This window comes from Canis lupus, chromosome 16, assembly GCF_011100685.1.
Source record: "Canis lupus familiaris isolate Mischka breed German Shepherd chromosome 16, alternate assembly UU_Cfam_GSD_1.0, whole genome shotgun sequence".
NCBI classification, from domain to species: Eukaryota; Metazoa; Chordata; class Mammalia; order Carnivora; family Canidae; genus Canis; species Canis lupus.
In genome coordinates, this window is record NC_049237.1 from 21419427 (window position 1) to 21438463 (window position 19037).

At 40.2% G+C, this 19037-nt stretch overlaps 1 protein-coding gene across 10 annotated transcripts in view; it reads right to left on the reverse strand.

The window, feature by feature from the left end:
* NCAPG2 (non-SMC condensin II complex subunit G2) overlaps nucleotides 1-19037 on the reverse strand; it is a 64283-nt gene that overhangs the window by 33208 nt on the left and 12038 nt on the right. For all 10 annotated transcript variants that reach the window (XR_005371401.1, XM_038559847.1, XM_038559849.1 and 7 more), the window contains 5 exons: nucleotides 18532-18626; nucleotides 17004-17073; nucleotides 13595-13681; nucleotides 8558-8653; nucleotides 7105-7230 (listed from right to left, as the gene is read on the reverse strand). Coding sequence is in view for 9 of the 10 variants with exons in the window: in XM_038559847.1 (XP_038415775.1) it covers nucleotides 7105-7230; nucleotides 8558-8653; nucleotides 13595-13681; nucleotides 17004-17073; nucleotides 18532-18626 (474 nt within the window). In the remaining variant the exon portion in view is untranslated. The remainder of the gene's footprint in view (nucleotides 1-7104; nucleotides 7231-8557; nucleotides 8654-13594; nucleotides 13682-17003; nucleotides 17074-18531; nucleotides 18627-19037) is intronic.

The following is a 19037-nucleotide window of genomic DNA, read 5'->3' on the forward strand; positions in this document are numbered from 1 at the left end:
AGATCTGCTTCAAAACAAAGAAGAAGGGCAGCCCCTGTGGCACAGCGGTTTAGTGCCACCTGCAGCCCGGGGTGTAATCCTGGAGACCCGGGATCGAGTCCCCCGTCGGGGCTCCCTGCATGGAGCCTGCTTCTCCCTCTGCCTATGTCTCTGCCTCTCTCTCTGAATGAATGAATGAATGAATGAATGAATGAATGAATAAATCTTTAAAAAAAAAAACAAAGAAGAAATAGATTAGGCTTGGGCCAGTAATTACTGAAACTGTATTATGGGTACACAGGGTTCATCATACTAGGCTCTCTACTATTATGTGCAAATTTTTCTATTATAAAAGTTTAAAAGCACAAATAATTCTTACTCTGTAATCAGTGGAAAAAAGCTGTTCAAGTTAAGATGAATAAGCACCTACTTCCTCTCCTCCCCAAATCTGACAAAAATGACAAAGTAGTAGAGATAGTAACATTGAAAACAAAGGATTTTTTTTTTAAGGTTTTATTTATTTGAGAGAGAGAGAGAGAGAGAGCACAGAGTGGGAAGGATAAGCAGACTACCCACTGAGCATAGTCCAACGTGGGCCTCAATCCCAGGACCCCAAGATCACGACCCCAGCCAAAGGCAGATGCTGAACCAACTGACCCACCCAAGTGCCCCTAAAACTAGAGATTTCTACAAGAAGGAAAGTAAAAACAGATTTCATAGAAAGAGCAGAAAAGGTTGTGACCAGATCAGACATTCCTATACCCTGCCAGAGCTCAGACCTGTCCAAAAAAAAAAAAAAAAAAGCCACCAGGAGGAAAGGCCCCTCCCCTATCATGGGGTCACTGGCCTCAAGTAACCCTCAGCCACAGAACCCAAAGGGAACCCGATCTGCTGACAAGCCCTGCCCACTTGTGCAAAACAACAAGCCACTTACCATACAAGGAAAATGCCTACCCCAGGAAACAACAAATGTTGGAGAGGATGCGGAGAAAAGGGAACCCTCTTACACTGTTGGTGGGAATGTGAACTGGTGCAGCCACTCTGGAAAACTGTGTGGAGGTTCCTCAACCTCAACCTGCCCTACGACCCAGCAATTGCACTGTTGGGGATTTACCCCAAAGAGACAAATGCAATGAAACGCCGGGACACCTGCACCCCGATGTTTATAGCAGCAATGGCCACGATAGCCAAACTGTGGAAGGAGCCTCGGTGTCCAACGAAAGATGAATGGATAAAGAAGATGTGGTTTATGTATACAATGGAATATTACTCAGCTATTAGAAATGACAAATACCCACCATTTGCTTCAACGTGGATGGAACTGGAGGGTATTATGCTGAGTGAAGTAAGTCAGTCGAAGGACAAACATTATATGTTCTCATTCATTTGGGGAATATAAATAATAGTGAAAGGGAATATAAGGGAAGGGAGAAGAAATGTGTGGGAAATATCAGAAAGGGAGACAGAACGTAAAGACTGCTAACTCTGGGAAACGAACTAGGGGTGGTAGAAGGGGAGGAGGGCGGGGGGTGGGAGTGAATGGGTGACAGGCACTGGGTGTTAGTCTGTATGTTAGTAAATTGAACACCAATAAAAAATAAATTTAAAAAAAAAAAACAAATTAACTCAAAAAAAAATAAAAATAAAAAAAAAATAAATAAAATAAAATAAAAAAAAGGAAAATGCCTACCCAACTAGAGAAAAACCCCTGCCAACCACCTCATCACCCAACTCTTCTCAAAAGTAAGGACAGAAAAGTAATAGGTCATCAGAGAAAAAACAAACAGCAAGATAAAAAAGGGGAAAAAAAGAGAGAGAGAACTTTTGGAATTTGAAGAACTATCTTTGGATAGTTCTTTTATAGATTTTGTTTCCTATGAATTACTTTCAATGTCATTCTTCAAAAATATACTCTGGATAATTAGCTTATTAGCACACAGTCTCATACGAGTTCTGGGCTCATCTCTGTATCCCCAAACAATCCCAGGACTGCCAAAGTCACTCAGGGTGGGCACTTGTGATGCTGCTTCTCCAGGAGAGTCACTGTGTCTCAACACCCACATGCTCACAGGACGCTTCAACATTTGAACTTCAAAAGAAACTCTCTACACTACTCAAGTTTGAGAAACACCAACAGAACAAAAGTATGAAAGAACAGCTAAGGCACATGGAGGACACCAGGAAATGATCACTGCTCTTACGTATTGGATTATCTCCTTTATCAGTCCTCATGAAAACTTGTTTCCATTTACTCAGTACCTGATCCAACAAGATCACGAACTCTCAGCCAACCTGGAGGCCAAATCCAGCCCAGGCCCATCTGTGTGTGGTCCACAATGCCTAAGAATGATTTTTCATTTCTAAATGCTTAAAAAAACAGAATAATAATATTTTGTGACATGTGAACATTACATGAAATTTAAATTTTGGTGTTCTCAAACACAGTCTTACTGGAACAAACCACACTCACTCACTTCTATGCAGCCCATGGCTGTGACCACATGGTCCACGGACCTACCCTCATTATCATCTGGCCTGTCAGATGCTCTTTATTATACTGCACTGCCTCCTAAAAGGAGCTAGGAAAGAACAGGCATCAAGAAAAAGAAAATAAAGAGATTACACTAAGAAAGCTTCATTTGCCTAAGATTCAAACGAATAGACTAAGTTTCCTGGTAAACTCAGCAGAGGGGAGGAAAAAAATCAAGACACAGAAAAACATCCTGGGGACGCCTGGGTGGCTGTGGTTGAGCATCTGAATTTGGCTTAGGGCATGATCCTAGGGTCCTGGGATGGAGTCTCGCATCCGGCTCCCCAGAGGGAGCCTGCTTCTCCCACTGCCTATGTCTCTGCCTCTCTCTGTGTGTCTCTCATGAATAAATAAATAAAATCTTAAAAAAAAAAAAAAAAGAACTTTAGAGACTATTATTGTCCAATCTCTTAAAAAAGAGAAAAACAAACAAAAAAAAAAACAAAAAAACAAAAAAAAAAACAAAAAAAAAAAAAGAGAAAAACATCCTGAAAGTTTCAGAAACACTTGATGCTAGAAAACAATACAGACTATTTTAACAGTCCTAGAAAAAAATGATTTTGAACATAAAAAAATTCTCTTGATCTGGCCAAACTACAAATTAGGTGTTAGGGGAAAAAAATAATACTTTGGGATTCAAATACTCAGAAATCTATGCCTCCAAAAAATGCCCTGCTGCAGAGCAGGGCTGATGGAAACTATTTCAGCTCCTAAAGCTCTGATGACTGCCCACGGGTTCATTTCACCCCCAGAAGTGATTCACAGCCTCCACAGGATATGTTGCTCACACACCAGTCATTTTCTGCTGGAGCAGAGACTATTATTATGTTCAATTTTGAAACTATTATTTTAAAAACCCATTTAGACATTGATATCTCATTTTTATGAGACTGCTAAGTTTTGCTACTTGAAATACACAAACCCATCTCCACTAAGAAATACATAATTTTATTTTTTAATATTTTATTTATTTATTCATGAGAGACACACAGAGAGAGAGAGAGAGGCAGAGACACAGGCAGAGGGAGAAGCAGGCTCCATGCAGGGAGCCCAACATGGGACTCGATCCAGGGTCTCCAGGATCACACCCTGGGCCGAAGGCAGCGCTAAACCACGGGGCCACCAGGGCTGCCCAGAAATACATAATTTTAAACAACTATACCATTGGTGTTTTCTATCTGTTAAACTTAGAGGAATCATTTAGAACTTAATTCTTGTTCTGAAAAAACATTTAACTTCAATCATCTTTTAGTTTTTTCTTCCTTTCTATTCAAATAAAATATCATTTAATAATTTTTTTAAAAAGATTTTAAGTAATCTCTACACTCAACCTGGGGCTGGAACTCATGACCCTGAGATCCAAAGTTGTATGCTCCACCAACTGAGCCAGCTGGGTGCTCCTAACATTAGGTAATTTTTATTTTTTAATAGGTAACAAAACAAAAACAAAATTAACAATGATTAATCTGAATATAGATGACTGCATTCTAGTCTTAATACGGCTTACCTGTTAGAATCTAACAGAGATTTGGCATTTCTTTTAGGTATTTTCTCTATTAAGAATCTCCATTCCGGGATCCCTGGGTGGCGCAGCGGTTTAGCGCCTGCCTTTGGCCCAGGGCGCGATCCTGGAGACCCGGGATCGAGTCCCATGTCGGGCTCCCGGTGCATGGAGCCTGCTTCTCCCTCTGCCTGTGTCTCTGCCTCTCTCTCTCTCTCTGTGTGTGTGTGTGTGTGTGTGTGTGTGACAATCGTAAATAAATTAAAAAAAAAAAATTTAAAGAATCTCCATTCCTATATATAATTTATTTTTCTTTTCATTTTTTTTAAAAGTACTCCACATCGTTATTTATTTATTTATTTATTTTTTAAAGATTTTATTTATTTATTCATGATAGACATAGGGGGAGAGAGAGGCAGAGACACAGGCAGAGGGAGAAGCAGGCTCCATGCAGGGAGCCTGCCATGGGACTCGATCCCGGGACTCCAGGATCGCGCCCTGGCCCAAAGGCAGGCGCTAAACCACTGAGTCACCCAGGGATCCCCCTAATTTATTTTTCATTGTAAAACAATTATTTCATAGGTCCTGCCTCTTAAACTTATTAACATGTACATATCACACATTTGCTAAAATTATATGAACCTCTGTAGTTTGGAAACATTTTTATTCAAACAATATTTCTACCAACTATGAGGTTCTCACAGTACGATTTCTCCAACTTACAACATAAGGGATTTTTAATGGAATAGAAAGAGCTATAGTTACACCAATCACTAGCCAATATTCTAAGAATATCCAAGATACCACGTACTTGACGGCATCTACTTCTCTAAGAGACTAACAGCTCCCTATACACCTCTAGAAATTCATTTGTTTCTAGTACAAGAGACATAGGATTCACCAATATGCTCCTCATATTATATGGGATAATCACATCACTTTACATATTTTCAATGATCCTATGGACAGTAACAACCACTGTCATTTTTTATACAATATTTTTTTATTTTAATTCCAGTGTAGTTAACATAGTGTTATTAATTTCCAGTGTATAATATAGTGAGTGATTCAACAATTCTACATATTACTCGGTGCTTATAAAGATAAGTGTACTCTAAATCCCTTTTACCTATAACCATTAGTCATCTTAATGCTAGGACTAAGCTAAATGTTTCACTTACAATTTTTCATTGAGACCTTATCACAATCCTACAGAATATTATTTCTAATTTTAAAGAAAAAACAGGACTAGAGAGAGGTTATGCAATTTGATGAAGACCAAACTTATTAAGTGGGATTCAAAACAAAATGTGTGGCTCCATGCTCTCCATCGCTATGTGTGCTGCTGCCCAGCACTAGGGCTAAGGAGGTCCCCAGCAAGATATCTATAGTTTGCTTGCACGTGTTCTGCTCAGGAGCATGGGGGCCATACCCTCCCTGTGCATGTGTGAAATGGCAGGTACTGTAGAAAACTGGCAGCACACACTCCATCACCACATCCAAGGCAGACACTTACACATTTAAAAACAACAGTGGTTCACAGATTTGGACACCTGAGTTAAAAAGAGCAAAAGTTGGAGCACCTGGGTGGCTCAGTCAGTTAAGTGCCTGACTTCAGTTCAGGTCATGATCAAATCACAAGTCAGGCTTCCTGTTCAGCAGGGAGACTGCTTCTCCCCCCTCTTTGCCCCTCCTCTGGCTCATGCTCTCTCTGTCTCTCTCAAATAAATAAAATAAAATCTCTACTAAAAAAGGAAAAATAAACGTTTTCATAGATTTTTTGGCTAAAAACTACCAAAATCTAGCTTTGATTTGCCTACCAACATTAGCCCCACAAAATTAATGATTCTCAAGGGGAATTTTACATAAATATACATGCAAATAAGGCACTTAAAGCAAAATACCAATGACTGTTCATTTTAGATGTGTGTCTGTATGGAGGTGTGTATGTACGTATATGCACACGTGTGCACATATGTATATATGTATGTGCATACAAAGAGCCAAGTCTATACATATTCATTATACTATTATTTCAACTTGTTGCATGCCTGAGATTTTTCATTAAATCAAAAACAAACAGGCAGCAAGGTGCTCAGTCAGTTAAGTATCTGACTTTGGCTGGGTCATGATCTCGGGGTCCTGGGACTGAGCCTCATGTCAGGCTCTGCATTCAGTAGGGAGTCTGCTTCTCTGTCTTCCTCTGTCCCTCCCCCAATTCGTGCTAGCTCCCTTTCTCTTAAAAAAAAAAAAAAAAAAAAAAAAATCCTGAACCTTAAAAAACAAACCAACAAAAGGAAGTATTTTAGGAATGCCATGGTTAACCACCTTTATCATGGCATTTTTGCTATCACTTCCTAAAATTTTATTCTACTAACTAGGACAATAAATAATATTTTTTAGCTTGTGTTAGGAAGCCCTGAAAATGTAAGGGAAGGTAGAGGAATAGACAGAGGATAGCACTTTCCAGCCGGATGAAGAAGATCCATGTATCTTTGGAAATAAATGTGGCATCCTAATGCTCTAAAGTCTCATTTGAAAAATCAGTCAGAAAAAAAAAAAAAAAAAAAAGAAAAATCAGTCGTTTGAAAAATCTATTGCAGCAGGCATTATTCACAGGCTTGCCTTAAAACATCACCAGTGTTTGTTCATCCACACTACCCCACAACTTGAGAGCAGGCAATACCAACATCCCCGATTCACAGATAAAGACAGAAAAGTTAGTGGCTTGCCAAAAGTGATAACAATTATAGAGAAGTAGCATCAAATCTGGGAATCTACTATAATTACATATTATACTGCCTCCGTGCTGGGGACACAAGAAGACAGGGAAAACATTTAAAATTATACAGAGTAATAAATAATTAGATGTTCCAAAGGTGACAAAAAGAAAACTATTGGGTCCACACTGTGAGAGAAGGCACCAGGAAGAACATGGATTTCTATGAAGTGTCAAGATCTAGAAAGCCTGCCATCAGAGGGCAGCACACAGGTAGTTATGGAGTGGTGGGGGTGGGGGAGGAGGGGGCCAGGACCCACAACAGGCCCAGACATAGCTGACATCATAGGGGACTCAGTCACATGCAATACATACATAGAGTTCTTCAAACTGTTTCTGAATTTCACTATCCATTTCAATAGCATTGAAATTTGGATCTCTAATAGGAAATGCTTCAATGAACAGTAGGGCAGCATTTGACCGGACCACAGAGTTTCGGGCCTGGAATAAGGAAAGAGTGTTTCAGAATCCAAAGAGCAAACATTCAAAGGCTTCAATATAGATTTCCTAAATGGTTCTAAGTATCTCAATATAGACTTACTTACATATTAAAGACAATTACAACCTTTAAACTGACCAAACTTAGACAATCCATGGGCTAAACCAAACCCTTGGCTCAGTAAGGACAGATATTAAAAGACCTGGGGGCATCTGGCTGGCTCAGTCGGTTAAGCATCTGGCTCTTGATCTCAGCTCAGGTGTTGATCTCAGGGTCATGAGTTCAAGCTCCATGCGTGGAGCCTACGAAAGAAAGGAAGGAAGAAAGGAAGAAAGGAAGACAGGAAGAAAGAAAGACAGAGAAAAGAAAAAAAGAAAAGAAAAGAAAAGAAAAGAAAAGAAAAGAAAAGAAAAGAAAAGAAAAGAAAAGAAAAGAAAAGAAAAGAAAAGAAAAGAAAAGAAAGACGGAAGGAGGGTACAAACCACATGTTTTGGGGGCACCTTGGTGGTGCAGTTGGTTAAGCCTCTAACTCTTGCTTTCAGCTCAGGTCATGATCTCATAGGTTGTGAGATTGAGCCCGGGGTAAGACTCCCTGCTTAGTGGGAGTCTGCTTGAGATTCTCTTCCTCTGCCCCTCCCTACAGATGCACACACTCTTTCTAAAATACATACATAAATCTTTAAAAAAAAAAATAAAGACCCAATTCCTCATCTCAAAGCCCATCTTATGTCACTAAGAAACAGAAACACTAGGTTTACCATGTAGAAAATCATTCATGTTAATTCCATCACTCCCCGACAGCTGTGATTCTGTGTCTCAGTCATCAGCAGAAGGTTCTGAGAGCCAGGATGGCCCAGCTCAGCTATACAGAACCTCAACACCTCTGCTGGTTTATATGGCATGACAAATGCCCTTCCTACTGTGGAATCTGCACTAAACCAATTCAGATTCCCAGTCTAATAGGCCTAAAAATGTTTTTAATACAAGAATAAAACATTTGTCCCAGGGATGCCTGGGTGGCTCAGCGGTTGAGCGTCTATGTTCGGCTCAGGCATGATCCTGGAGTCCGGGGATCAAGTCCCACATTGGGCTCCCTGCATGGAGCCTGCTTCTCTCTTCTCTCTCTCTGCTTGTGTCTCTGCCTCTCTGTGTGTCTCTCATGAATAAATCTTAAAAAAAAAAAAAAAAAAAAAGTGTCCCAAACTTCAGAAAGCCCCCAGCTTCCAGTGTCATTTATACTGCCTTATCACAAGCCTGAATTACAGCACAATAAATTCAAAAGCATAATGAGCACATTCTTAACATGGATGGAGTATTTAATAGGTGTACCTTTAGTCCTCTCCAAAGGATGGGTTTATACAATCTGTAAAGCATCTCTTCCACTCCCTGACGAACTTTCTTTTGATGATGAAAATAACTCAGCACCTGAGATCCAAGAAAAGAAAGAAAGAAAGGTAATGTTTTCAAAAACAGCATTTAAGATCCTACTTTGAACAGAGAGGGCAGGTTGTCCTCTACACCAAAACAGGCCCTCATGCTTCACAAGTCTTGACAACTCTTCCCTAAGAGAAGATATAACAATAGATATTGACTGTACTAAACACATGAGAGAAATCACATGGAAAGAAGCCTATGAAGAAACAAAGATCAATGACTTTGGGTCATAGTTTCTACCCTTCTACCAAAAGTCAAATAACCTCAAAATGAGTTCAGAGACCTCTGACCTTCAAGGTGAAGTGGAGGAGGAGTGTGTGTAAAGGAGTCAGCCTGAATGGTTTCTATAGCCCCTTCTGGTTCCAAAATGAGCTGGCTACAAGTGTCTGGTTCGAAGAACCTTGAAGAGCATCTGAAACATGCATATATCTCAAAATGGGTGTCACTGCTCCGTGGGCCTTTACCGTACCAGCTTAACTTAGATATTGATCATCCCCAAGCTTAGGAACAATCAAAGGATGGGCTGTACACTCAGCATCCACTACTTTGTCCTATTGCCCTCTTCACTAGCCAGTCTTCCCATAACTCTTCAGACTCTTGTCTCCAGCAACTCAGTTTTGCCAAAATTCCTTAATTCACCACTCTTCTTTAGAACTAAAATTCTATTAGTGATAAGTGGAAAATAAAAACTAAGTTAAGCTATCCAACAATAGGTTATACTTTAAGTGTTTGAACCTGAATCAACTTTATCCTAAACGAACTACAGTCTGGGGATTATTTTCTGATTGTTAATTTTTTATGTAGAAAATTTTATTGACGGTGGTGATATTATACTACAGTTCTTTTGCGTGTAAAATATTATCAAGTTTTGGTATCAATCGTATACTCACTTTACAGAAAGGTAGGTTGGTAGGTATTTATTCATTTATTCATTCATTTATTTATTTTGTAGGCTCCATGTCCAACCTGGAGCTCAACTCAGGGCTTGAACCTATGATCCTGAGATCAAAGCTGAGACCACGAGTCACACACTCAACTGAATGAGCCACACAAATGCTCCTTACAGATTTTTTTTGTATAACTTTTTTTATTGGAGTTCGATTTGCCAACATATACTATAACACCCAGCACTCATCCTGTCAAGTGCCCCCCTCAGTGCCCATCACCCAGTCACCCTGTCCCCCTCCCCTTCCAGTACCCCTTGTTCACTTCCCAGGGTTAAGAGTCTCTCAAGTTCTATCACCCTCTCTGATTTTTCCCACTCATTTTCTCTCCTTTCCCCTTTAATCCCTTTCACTATTTTTATATTCCCCATATGAATGAAACCATATAATGTTTGTCCTTCTCCAATTGACTTACTTCACTCAGCATCATACCCTCCAGGTTCTATCCACGTTGAATCACGTTTCTAATGGCTGAGTAACATTCCATTGTATACAGAGACCACATCTTCTTTATCCATTCATCTTTCGATGGACACCAAGGCTCCTTCCACAGTTTGCCTATTGTGGACATTGTTGCTATGAACTTTGGGATGCAGGTGTCTCGGTTTTTCACTCCATCTATATCTTTGGGGTAAATCCTCAGCAGTGCAATTCCTGGGTCATAGGGCAGATCTATTTTTAACTCTTTGAGGAACCTCCACACAGTTTTCCACAGTGGCTGTACCAGTTCACATTCCCACCAACAGTGCAAGAGAGTTCCCCTTTCTCCACATCCTCTCCAACATTTGTTGTTTCCTGTCTTGTTAATGTTCACCATTCTCATTGGTGTGAAGTGGTATCTCATTGTGGTTTTGATGTGTATTTTCCTGGTGGCAAGTGATGCACAGCATTTTCTCATGTGCTTGTTGGCCATGTCTATGTCTTCTTTGGTGAAATTTCTGTTCATGTCTTTTGCCCATTTCATGATTGGATTGTTTCTCTGCTGTTGAGTTTAATAAGTTCTTTATAGATCTTGGATACTAGCACTTTATCTGATAGGTCATTTGCAATTATCTTCTCCCATTCTGTAGGTTGTCTTTTAGTTTTGTTGACTGTTTACTTTGTTGTGCAGAAGCTTTTTCTCTTAAGTCCCAATAGTTCATTTTTGCTTTTGTTTCCTTTGCCTTCATAGATGTATCTTGCCAGAAGTTACTGTGGCCAAGTTCAAGGAGGGTGTTGGCTGTGTTCTCCTCTAGGATTTTGATGGATTCTTGTCTCACATTTAGATCTTTCATCCATTTTGAGTTTATCTTTGTGTATGGTGCAAGAGAGTGGTCTAGTTTCATTCTTCTGCATGTGGCTGTCCAATTTTCCCAGCACCATTTATTGAAGAGACTGCCCTTTTTCCAGTGGATAGTCTTTCCTGCTTTGTCAAATATTAGTTAACCATAGAGTTGAGGGCCCATTTCTGGGTTCTCTTGATCTGTGTGTCTGTTTTTGTGCCAGTACCACACTGTCTTGATGATCACAGCTTTGTAGTACAACTTAAATCCGGCATTGTGATGCCCTCCGGCTCTGGTTTTCTTTTTCTTTTTTTTTTTTTTTTTGGTTTTCTTTTTCTATATTCCCCAGGCTATTTGGTCTTTTTTGATTTCACACAAATCTTAAGATTATTTGTTCCAACTCTCTGAAGAAAGTCCATGGTATTTTGATAGGGATTGCATTGAATGTGTACAGGAAGATTTTTAAACAATTTTATTGTTATAAGTCACAAACCATGAAAGTCACTCTTTTAAAGTACATAATTCAGTGGGCTTTAGTATATATTCCCAGAGTTAGGCAACCATTAAAAGCACCTAATTTTAGGGGTGCCTGGGTGGCTCAGTCTGCCTGAAGCATCTGCCTTTGCTCAAGTCATGATCCCAGAGACCCAGAATGGAGCCCTATGTCAGGCTCCCTGCTCAGCGGAGAGCCTGCTTCTCCCTCTCCCTCTGCTGCTCCCCCTGCTTGTGTGCTCTCATTCTCTCAAATAAATAAAAAATATCTTAAAAAAACCCCAAATACCTAATGTTAGAAGATTTTCATCAACAGTATAGGGATTTTTACTTTCAAATGTCTGAAGCATTTCCTAAACCTTCTTTCAACATATCAGTAAAATAATTTATTATAGAAATGTGATGTTTACCCAAAAAAGGGATTTGAGGAAGAAGCTACAATGTGTTGTAAGCAACAATAAGAATTAAAAGTCCAGGAACATACTGCATTCAAAAAGTGAAATAGAATTAATGCTCTTCCTTTTAATTCTATGTATTTTCCCATAGTTTACCAATCAGTGATATCTATACTTATAATATCTTAATTACTCAGATTACCAGAGCAGAAAATCAAATATCAAAAGAAGCCTTAGGGGAAAAAGTCTTAACTTATTTGGTACTAAGAAGGAAGCAATCAACATCACAAATTTATCTAATTTAACATGCTATCATTCTTTATGATTAAAGAGAATCTTGCCTCTCTATCCCTCATGAATAAATGAATAAAATATTTAAAAAAAAAAAAAAAAAGAGAGAGAGAGAGAATCTGAAACACCAAATAAATGACCCAAGCTGACCTACAACTTACTGAAGCCACACTAGGATTGTGTGTCATTGGGGCTGGAGGTCAAGCATCAACTAGATATATTTATCTCTGGGTTTATCTTTGGATAACTCAAAGTAAAGTATCAATAATGTAAAGAAATGTTTCCTTATCCTTTCAAGCTTAATATAATTAATGTATGTTTACATTCTATAAATAATAGTAATTTCACTACACTAAAAAGGTAAGTCTTTATTCATTTAGCTTCTTGATACACAGTTGCCAAAACTAACAGCAAACACACAAGGCATCACTCCTGGTTCAGGATACTGACCCTGTGTCCTAAACAGACCACATTTCCCAATTCCATCTGCCAAGATCATTATTATTATCAAACACCTATCAGTGTCATTAAGACATTGAAAATAAAGCCTCATTTAGTCAGATCATTTACAATGTAAGTATAAAATTCACATCTAAATTCTGAGACTAGCTTTAAAAATTTTTTTTAAATTTGTTTTGGGTAAATTCTATGCTACACATGGATGGGGCTCAAACTCATGACCTTGCCATCAAGAATCCCATTCTCTGGGGATGCCGTGGTAGCTCAGCAGTACAGCATCTGCCTTCGGCTCAGGGCGTGATCCTGGTCTGGGAATCAAGTCCCACATCAGGCTCCCTGCAAAGAGCCTGCTTCTCCCTCTGCCTGTGTCTCTGCCTCCTCTATGTGTCTCTCATGAATAAATAAATAAAATCTTAAAAAAAAAAAATCACATGCTCTACTGACTGAGCCAGCCAGGCACCCCTGAGATTAGCTTTTAAAAACACACAAGAGGGGATCCCTGGGTGGCGCAGTGGTTTAGCGCCTGCCTTTGACCCAGGGCGCGATCCTGGAGACCCGGGATCGAATCCCACGTCGGGCTCACGGTGCATGGAGCCTGCTTCTCCCTCTGCCTGTGTCTCTGCCTCTCTCTCTCTCTGTGTGTGTGTGTGTGTGTGTGTGACTATCATAAATAAATAAAAATTAAAAAAGAAAAAAAACACACACAAGAAACTATCCAAACATTTATTCCATTTGGTTTACAGAATATCAAAATGAAAATTTAACATATGAAAATAAGTAATAAAAATAATTCCAAATATTGTTTTTGAAAAAGTGGTATGGCAGTTAGACAGTAATGATTCTGAACATTTTTATGTCAAAGAATTTAAAGATTATTTGAAAAAAGTTCTGACTCTCAATAACATACCTTTCTTCTAGTTAAAACTGCCAGATACCAAATACTAAGACTCTGAGAAAGTCCTTTAGGCTGATGCATGAGAGGGGTTAACTTAATTTTTAAATTTAACAAAAACAATAATCTAAAAACAAAGCTAGGACTTATCAGCTTTATCAAAAAATCCATGACTAGCACCACAATGGTTTGCTTACCTCACGCACCCTAGAGTGCACAGGAGACCTGCGTGGAAGGTGGATCCCGTGGTGCATGAAGTCCTGGATGCAGCTGTTTTCAATGGTCTGGAATGGCAAACACATTGTTAGTACTTGGCGCACGTGCTCCGACAGAGGTCAGGACAGGGAGCGTAGCTGCTGAGGCGGCTCCACGGGTCCTCTAGATCATGAGGGAAAGCACCAGGATCCCTCACTCAGAGCACTCCTATTTCAAATCTATACCTCTTGGAATCCCTTTAGTTTTGATATTCCTTTGGTTTCTTCTACCTTGTTTGATGAAATACCAAATCTGTGCCAGGTGGCACAGCAAGCTTCTCCCTACCACCTGAGGCTAGTTCAAGCCAGATGGCTCAGAGCCTGAGCATGCCCTGAGGGCCTCTCTTCTGAGTCATCCTGAACCAGACGACCTAGGGACTGAGTCTGTTCCAAGAGCCTCCCCAGAGCTGACGCTGAACTACCCTCAAGATGGGGACAAGGACTCCAAAGTGCCTGAAACAACATCTTTCAGGGCTTCCATGGAGGGCAGTAGGGAGTTGGCTGTAGGGAGCTCTTCGGTTAGCCCACAACACCTACAACCTCCAGAACTGGGCAGAGAAGGCAGACCCAACCACAGGGAGCAGCCGAAATCCCCTGAGGATCCTCTGGTCCGTTACCCTGGACTCTGCCTCCAAGCCCTAGGTTCCCATGGCTTTAGGGAAGGACATTAGGAAAGCCTGTTACTACTATTAGCCCCCTTTATTATCTCTGAAAATACTTCCTTCACCTGAAGCCACTAATCTTAGCATCACTACCTACGGGGAACCACACGCTGACATGGGATACATGGCACTACCTACTAAGTATTTGTGCCACAAAAGTTGAACCTTTAGAGTTAACTATCAGAATATGGACATTCTACAGGACAACCGACCCAGTTTCTTCAACATATTCATGCGGGGCACAGGTTTTAAAAACACAAAAGGAGAGAGGGAGGAATGCTCTGAGAGATTTAAATGACGTAACAAGGAAATGCCATAGACTTATTGGATCCTGTTTCCCTAAAAAAACTAGAAAAAGACATTTTTGAAACAAAGCAGAGAAATTTAAATGTTTTAAAAAAAATACCCGGAAAATGTTAATTTTGTTAAGTATGTTAAAGGCCGTATATAACCATATTCCTTAGAGATGCATACTGAAGCACATAGATATGAGATGTCCTATTTGGAACTTGCTTGAAAAATTGGAAGGGAGGGAGGAAGAGGGAAGCCGAGCCTGAGAAGTACAGAGCTGCACTAAAATTCAGTACAGATTCGATCAAACAATTATGTGTGCAACTATTACATTTTTTTTAAACGGAATTTATTTATTTTTAGTGATCTTTACACCCAATACAGGGCTCAAACCCACAACTAGAAATCAAGAGTTGCACATTCCACCAACAGAGCCAGCCAGGCACCCCTACAAACATTTATTTTTATTTTTTATCTTTTTTTATTTATTTACTTATGAGAGACAGAGAAAGACAGAGAGAGAGAGAGAGAGAGGCAGAGACACAGGCAGAGGGAGAAGCAGGCTCCATGTAGGGAGCCCAACGCGGGACTCGATACCAAGACTCCAGGATCACGCCCTGGGCTGAAGGCAGCGCTAAACCGCTGAGCCACCCGGGCTGCCCAACATTTATTTTTAAAACCACTATTGGAGGTACACCTGGGTGGCTCAGCAGTTGATCTGGAGTTCCAAGATCCAGCCCTGCATCAGGCTCCCTGCAGAGAGCCTGCTTCTCCTCGGCCTGTGTCTCTGCCTGTCCTCTCATGAATAAATAACTAAAATCTTTAAGTAAACAAACAAATAAATCCACTATTAGAGAAAAGGGGGACCAATATTCTTTCCTATGAACAAATGTCATGAATAATAAAACTGCAAAAATGTATAGCAATGTCCTGGTTTTGTCCCTTCCTCCAAAAACTTTTACACTGCAAAATGACTGTAGATGCTGTCAGCAGGGGATATGAGAGATCATTTCCTCTTCTAGAAGTGGAAGTCAGTGATAAACCAAGTTTAAGCTGCACAGGAGCAGAGTGGACAGAAGGAAGCTCCAGAGATCAGTAAAGCTCTCCCCAACCCACCAGCTCAGGGCCTGCTCCCCTCTCTGACTTAGATTAAAAATTTTACTCTCAGAAAGAAAACATGTTTGACAGACTAGTATAAGAAAAACACAAAGGATATTGACAAAAAGTATTCTGATATTTTTCCAAAAGAGCCTTTGAGCCTTACTGTGATTGTGAATTACACAGCCACATCTTCATAATGCAGATAGATATTCCAGTCATTCAAGGTTAGCCGTAATTCAAAACAAATGTCTTTAATTTCTCAACAATAATGTAACTGAAAGAGGTAGTTTGAGGTTCCTGAGCAAAAAAGCCCAACAGAAACAGAACCCTAACCACAAACTCAATTTTAAATTTTCTAGTGGTGGGGTGCCTGGGAGGTTCTGTCATTTAGACATCTGCCTTCAGTTCAGGTCATGATCGCAGGGTCCTGGGATGGAGCCCCACCTCAGGCTCCCTGCTCAGTGGGGAGTCTGCTTCTCCCTCTCATTCTGCCTGCAGCTCACCCTGCCTGTGCTCTCTCTCTCTCTCTCTGTGTCAAGTAAATAAAATCATAAATAAAAACTTTCTCATAGCAATATTAAAAACAAAGAAACAAGCAAAATTATTGTAGTAATGTATTTTGTTCAGCCCAATATAGCCAAAACACTATCATTTCAACATCCAAGCAGTATTTTTAAAACAACATTCATGAGATATTTTATTTTTTTATTTTTTATTTTTTTTATTTATTCATGATAGTCACAGAGAGAGAGAGAGAGAGAGAGAGAGAGGCAGAGACACAGGCAGAGGGAGAAGCAGGCTCCATGCACCGGGAGCCCGACGTGGGATTCGATCCCGGGTCTCCAGGATCGCGCCCTGGGCCAAAGGCAGGCGCCAAACCGCTGCGCCACCCAGGGATCCCATGAGATATTTTACATTCTTCTTCCCCCACTATGTCTTCAGAATCTGGTGTGTTTCTTACACTTATAGCACGTCTCAACTCAGACTAGGCACATTCCCAGTGCATGGCAGCTACAGGTGGGTGGACATTACAGATCCAATAAACCTACCAAAATGATATGGGGCAAATCTTGATTTCACTCAAACCACACATCTCAATGAGTGGCAGGAATCCTGGGTCTCAGACTGAGCATGAACATTTGTGGGAATGAGAATGAAGTCTCCAACCCATGGAGTCTCATTATCTGACTTTATTTTGACAAAGAGCATCAACACATATTAAATGACTATCCATGACAACTTATTATTTACTAGAATACAACAAAAATGAATGTTAACATTTAATAAAATGAAAATACCTCCAATATTTTTCCTGAGGCCTTTTTCCAAGCTCTGAAATAAATTTCTGCAATGTATACCATCAAAGATCTATGGGAAAAAAAGAAAGTTAATGCATGTTCAAACCACTACACTTTTTTCTTTTTTTTTTTTTTTTAAGATTTTACTTATTCATGAGACACAAAGAGAGAGGCAGACACAGGCAGAGAGAGAAGCAGGCTCCATGCTGGGAGCCCGACGCCCCGGGACTCCAGGACCACGCCCTGGGCCAAAGGCAGGCGCTAAACCGCTGAACCATCCAGGGATCCCCTACACTTTTTTTTTTTTAAAGTTTATTATTTATTTTGTTTTTCTGACAGAGCCAGGACTCCTGGATCTCGAAGTCATGAGTTTGAGCCCCTTAGTTCAACCCCAATATTCTGCCAGTAGGGAAACAGGAGGAGAAAGCATTCTAGCAAACAGCAGGAGCTCTGTCATTGAGTCAGAGTCAAATCTCAGCTCAGTACTTAACCAAAGCTAGCTGCCTGACAGAGGGAAACTCAGCAACCAAGCCCACCTCAACAGTTGAAGGATTCCATTTGAAAATGCACACTAAGTACTCAGCTGCAGAGCAGATTACGCACTGAACCCTACACCTGGCAAACAGAAAACATTCAAACATTCACCGTGACAGCTCCAACTGCTGTGAGGTTCTAAGAGGCTGAGAGCTCCGACTTGTGCATGCATCCCTAGACTCTTTGACTGCAGGACTCTTCCCACCCAACCACATAGCTCAGTCCACAGTAAACAGGAAAGTAGACATTACATTCAAATGGTATCAGAAGGGGATCCCTGGGTGGCTCAGTAGTTTAGCGCCTGCCCTCAGCCCAGGGTGTGATCCTGGAGACCCAGAATCAAGTCCCACATCTGGCTCTCTGCATGGAGCCTGCTTCTCCTTCTGCCTGTGTCTCTGTCTCTCTCTTATGAATGAATAAATAAAATCTTAAAAAAAAAAATGGTATCAGAAGTACTTGTGACCTGGAATTTATTCCGTGTCCATGTCCATACTGCAATTGAGACTAAGATTTAACTGGTAAATATTTTGACTATTTAAAGAACGACCACGAGTTAAAATCTTAACTTAAATGTCATTACTGAAAATGACTTCCTACAGCGGGGAAAAAACTATACAGTGATACAATAATACATAATATGTAGTTAAAAACAACACATAGTAAAAACAGTACATCACAAATAATATAATCTAAGAGATAATTTTTAAAGCTTCCAATACATTAATATAACTATTTTTTTTTAAGATTTTATTTATTCATGAGAGACACAGAGAGAGGCAGAGACACAGGCAGAGAGAGAGAAGCAGGCTCCATGCAGGGAGCTGGATGTGGGACTTCATCCGGGGACTCCAAGATCACACCCTGGGCGGAAGGCAGATGCTCAACCGCTGAGCTACCCAGGTGTCCCAATTAATATAACTTTAAAAGTCAGGTCAAATACCATATTCTAAAATCATCAAGACAACACAAAATACCAATTGCCCTCAATACTTACTTTTGTAACCCCTGTAACTGGTTTTTAATGGTCTCGTGGATCATTTTAATAAAATTTACATTCCAAATGAAGAGTGAACTAAGAAATCTTCTTCCCTATAAAAAAAATAAGATACAATGTTGCAACCAAATAAAAAGTTCAGATAACTAAAAAGGAAACAATTCCTTGGATGTTAGTAACAGAAAAGTCTGTTATTCTCAGTGAAGGAAGCATATATAACTACAACTCAGGGCCTCAATGGGGGTGTTGGAGTCTAGGATAGAGCTCAGGAGCAGGGCCACGACAAAAGGATCTCCCCTCTGGAGGGTCCAGCACTGATCTCCTGTGCTCAGCCACAGGACTGCACAGACATGTCCCATACTGCTCAGTAGCTCAATTTGTAAATGCTCCACAAACATTTCATTCTGGCTCTGTCTACATTAGCTAAGATCAAAGAATCCTTCATTTCATCTTTTATAAATGAGAAAAGTGAGGACTTGTGAAGAGGCTTAGTATCTGCCAAACTA